We start from the raw sequence: 4753 nt of genomic DNA on the forward strand, positions 1-4753 counted from the left end.
CACACACACACACACACACACACACACACACACACACACACACACACCTCTTCAAAAATTCCAGACAGCCCAATGCCAAAATACTTGGTCTGCACGGGGAGTTGATATCAGGACTTTGTGCGTGTGAGGCAAGAATTGCGCCATTTAGTTGCACCTTCTATCCCAGTGAAAATTTTAAAAGATAATTTACTCCTAAGTTCACAAGTACACTCCCCTTGAGACCTAAGGGAAAAGAAAATGAGTCTGGTCATAGTGGAGGCATCGAGGCACTTAAAAAGCAGAGTGCCAAAAGGAGCCGTAGGACACTATCCTCTGGGATGTATGACATGGACTGACTTCTTAATAGCGTGACTGGTATCCCAGTCCTTCCTCCATCACTGTTCATAAAATCAGTAAGGGCCTCCAAAGAACAAACCAGGCATATTCTAAACACATAGGGAAGAAAGGAACGGAAGCCAACTTCTAGCATCAGGAAAATTCTCTGCTTTGAATTCTACCCCCAGTAAAATGTGTCAGGGGAGGTCTGAGAAAACATAAACAAAACACGTAGCCCTTGCTGGGTACCAACGTGTGCCAACGGTATTATACTACAAAAGTCATCACCATAAAGAGTGACCGGATAAGCAAACGCACGTACAAGACACATCGCTGCTAAATTTTAGACAGAAGAGAGGTATTAGAGCAAACCCCCACTGGTAACTTAAGAGGGAAGAAGGGTTCCTAATGACAGAGAGGAGTTCCATTCGGAGATTCGGGTTTCTGAAATCTAGCCATAAAACGGTCAAAATCTGAGGTTGGGATACCACGTGGTTCTCCCGCTAGTCTTTCCAGGAATCACCTTGGGTGTCAGGCAGGCTCCTTTGTCATCGGCTGCACAGCACTCAGTCAGGATTGCACTGTATTTCTCAGAATAGTAAAGGAGCTCCGGGCCGTAGAAATAAGGATGTCTTCTGGCAACTTCATGCAAGTAACTGAGTTACGGGAAAAGAAGAAAGCAGGCAATCATTTCCCATAGCACACAACACTACAGAATGATTAGAGTCGGCCCGTGCTCAGAGATTGTCATTGGCCAGTTTTACTCGGTGTGGCCGTCTGTGAGTGATGGCCCGTTCTATTGTTCTCAAGTGAGAAAAGGGGGATGAAATTTGTGTGTGTGTGCAAATATTCACAAGCGTGCACTTTGGGTAGATAGTTAAATTTAGGTGATGTATGTTGCTGACTAAAATGAAATTGATCCAGAGAACATGAACAGCGCATGCGCGCGCGCACACACACACACACACACACACACACACACACACCTTCAGACTATTTTACAACTTCTCTGTCTCAGCTTTTTTTCACATGGGTAATACCTGTTTTCAAGATCAAAACATTTTTGATCTTTTTGTTGTTGTTTTGTATGGTTTTGTGTTTGCAAATATGTTTTTAAAGGTCTTCTCGAGGTCAAACCTTTCCAGGCTTGCTGTTGGTTATTTGGGGATTTGATGACTATCAGCAGAAGTGTTAACTGTCAGAGGTGTTAACCAGTGTTAAAGCATACAAATCTAAGTACTTACTGTCCCATAAATGTTTCAGCATTTTCCTGGAAGGCAGTACACATGGCCTCAGGCTCCGTTCTCTTGAATGGGGGCAGCTGGGGGTTGTCATCTTTGTGTTGCAGGAAACATTCATTTCTTTCGGGCTCTTGTTTTGCACAGCAGTCAGCCAGTTCAGCATATTTTTCACCGAGACTTGGTAGAGAGCATAACTTGTCTCCAAAAAGAGTGTGCTAAGTGGAAGACAGAGGCTGTCAAATTCCTGCCAGGTCCTGACTTTCTGCATAGCCGAAGAGCAGTGTAAAAACCCAGAGATGCTGATAAAATTTAGTAAAGAAAACATGTGCCTTGTACGTATGTACGTAGATGAGATGTACCTATCTATATAGAAGCATCACATGGCACCTTGAGCTATATACAGTTTTATGCTTTTACATACCACTCAAAATAAATTTAAGTATAAAAACGTTAATGTAATAAATTACTCCTTTAAAACCATGAAGCAAAAGAAAATTCCCTCATTTGCTTTCCTTTGATTTGTCTATTTCTGTGTAATTTTTGTGATAGTCAGGTGTCACAGGGTTATGTATAGTGACTGAAGCAGAGAAGCAAAGAGCTGAGGGCCTTGAAGAATATCGCCTTACATTTTCTGTCTGGCACTAAAAGCCAGGAGAGAAGTCAGCATAATAATAATAAAAATAAATAAATAAATAAATAAATAAATAAATAAATAAATAAATAAATAAATAAAATCAAAGGAATTTGAAGGAGCAGATGAACTCAAGCTCAGGAAGAGCGTGTTCACACAGCTCCTCACGGGATAGGCTCCTTTTGGAGAAGCCTGAGTTTTCAGTAGGCTCCCTGTAACTGAAGAACACCACAATCTGCTTTAAGTGGTTACTGCACTAAAGCGCACACCTCCTCTTTACTCTAGAAACACCTCCCTCAAGGGACTTCACTTGTTAAATAATCCTTCCCTTCCTCATTAATTTTTATTATAAAAGCCATTTAACTTCACGGAATTTTACTGATCCTAAACAGAATTTACTAAATTTCAAATATGTACTTTTAGGAATAACAAGGTAGAACTGTACTCTTTTGTGTGAAGTATTAGTTCTTCAATGAGAGGGAAAGGTATCCAGAGGAAGGCAAGAAGAATGAGTCTAGAGATAAATTGAAAACATGCTTGCCCATAGGTTAAGTGGACAGAAAAGCTAGGGTATCAGATTTTAAAGGCTTGTCTGTAAATAGCAAAAATTCTAAATGACTGAAAACCCCACTTTTTAATTGCGTATATAAAATATCTGTGCTCCTAAAATGACAACAGAGAGCTACGCTATGATTTTTATCAAGCTAACAAAATAACAGAGAAACCTGCTGTGTGTTCTAAAGATTAACATAGTACCATTATGTTAAGAAGACATTATCTCTCTTATGCTACCATAGCGTTACCCGTAGGAGTCAAAATGTATAAGCAGCTTCATTTTTCATTAATTATTGTTATATGCATATGTTTATGTATGTACACACATATTTCTAAATATAGCCTGCTCCTATATATGTTTTCAGGGCTGACCATTAATACTGAATAGCCATTTGGTGTTCTCTTCCTTGGAGAAGGCAATTTCTCCCGCTCTCAGCATCTGTTACTTGCCTATAGTTCTTTAGATAGGGATGAGGCCTTGTGGCCTTTCTCTCCTCCACTTTGGCATGTCTACTGTCATAGTCATTGTTGCGCTCACATTTAGGAAGTCATGTTGGTGAGACTTTTTGAGTGTAGCTTCTGACATTACTAGAAAACACAATCTCATAACAAAATCCTTGTTACCCTGGCTTTAACAATCTTTCTGCCCCCTCTTCCACAGTGTTCCCTGATCCCTAAGTGTGGGGGTAATGACTTGTTTTCCTTTGAGACACTCAGAATAACATGAAACACAAAAGGAGATCCTCAGAATCAGAATGTACTTACAAGTGATTTGTCACAGTTTTCAGCAGACTCATCTTTAGCACAGTTGCTTGCAAAGTCAGTTACTTCTCTCGCTAATTTGACATGTTCTTCATAGGAGCATTTCTGGAGATACTGGGAAAAGGTGATCAGGACGCTGAAAAACAGTTACAGAAATAAAACTTTAGTATGAAGCAGTTGGCTCTCCTAAACAGTGAACAGTGTGGTGTGTGTGTGTGTGTGTGTGTGTGTGTGTGTGTGTGTGTGTGTGTCTTCTATATTTTGTATATCTTTCTTGTCACTATCTAGAAAGCCTATTCCGTTCAGGTCTTCTCTGAGGCATAACCAGGAGCATGAGCCTTTCTAAGCAAAAAGAATATGGATTTCTACCATGCTTAAGTGTACATGCATGTGTGTGTGTCAGAAGATTTATGAACGGGGGCAAACAATTGTCAAGGCTAGACTTTATGTAAGTCCTTTCAGTTATTTCTTTTCTAACCCATATAACTTTGTTAACACCACTGACCTTTTAAAAATATACCAATTACTCGTTTTTCACTACATCAAAACATGTTTAAGGTTGGGGATGTGATGACTTCACAAAATAATGTTCTCAAGATATTGTGCGATCTTGTTGTACAAAGAAGAGTTAGTGAGTGAGCTGCCCAAGGAAATATATATCATAAACCTCTGCATAAAGAAAAATAAGACTTCACAAGTTGGATGTGGGCTCCAGAATCTCTCTCCAGTAAAATGGCCATTAGCCACATGTGGCATAGATACAGTAAAATTAAATATTATTTGAATGTGTGCTCTTCAGTTACATTTGCCATGTTTTAAGTGCTCAATGGCCACATTTCCTATGGCTGCCATGTTGCTCAGCACAGACCCAGTCTTCCCATCAACGGAAACATTTCTATGGGACAGCGCTGCTCTACAATTTGCACACTCGAGGTGAGCAAAGGCATTTTAGAACTGGAGCTATTGGAACTAGTAAGATGGCTTTGAACATTTGAACTTACAGGCCTTTGAAATGTTTTTCTCCCAAATCTTTATACCGATGAGCGATCTCACTCTTGTCTGTGGGAACCAGGAAAGAAAAAAAAAACCACAAAACATATTTAGATATTGACAATCACAGCTAATTCTAATGCTGCCGTTCCTACTCCTTTCCAGTAACTTAAGCTATTCCCTGAAGATGCTGGCCTCTAATCTCTAGAAAAATAGATAGATAGATAGATAGATAGATAGATAGATAGATAGATAGATA

General features: G+C 39.7%; 1 protein-coding gene across 1 annotated transcript in view; it reads right to left on the bottom strand.

The window, feature by feature from the left end:
• Alb (albumin) overlaps positions 1–4753 on the bottom strand; it is a 15509-nt gene that overhangs the window by 10039 nt on the left and 717 nt on the right. Inside the window, exons 2-5 of the mRNA XM_055595959.1 lie at positions 4506–4563; positions 3508–3640; positions 1560–1771; positions 839–971 (exon numbers count right to left, since the gene is read on the bottom strand). Of these exons, the coding sequence (XP_055451934.1) occupies positions 839–971; positions 1560–1771; positions 3508–3640; positions 4506–4563 (536 nt within the window). The remainder of the gene's footprint in view (positions 1–838; positions 972–1559; positions 1772–3507; positions 3641–4505; positions 4564–4753) is intronic.

Source organism: Psammomys obesus, unplaced genomic scaffold, assembly GCF_907164565.1.
Source record: "Psammomys obesus unplaced genomic scaffold, mPsaObe1.curated_primary_1811, whole genome shotgun sequence".
Taxonomy (NCBI): Eukaryota; Metazoa; Chordata; class Mammalia; order Rodentia; family Muridae; genus Psammomys; species Psammomys obesus.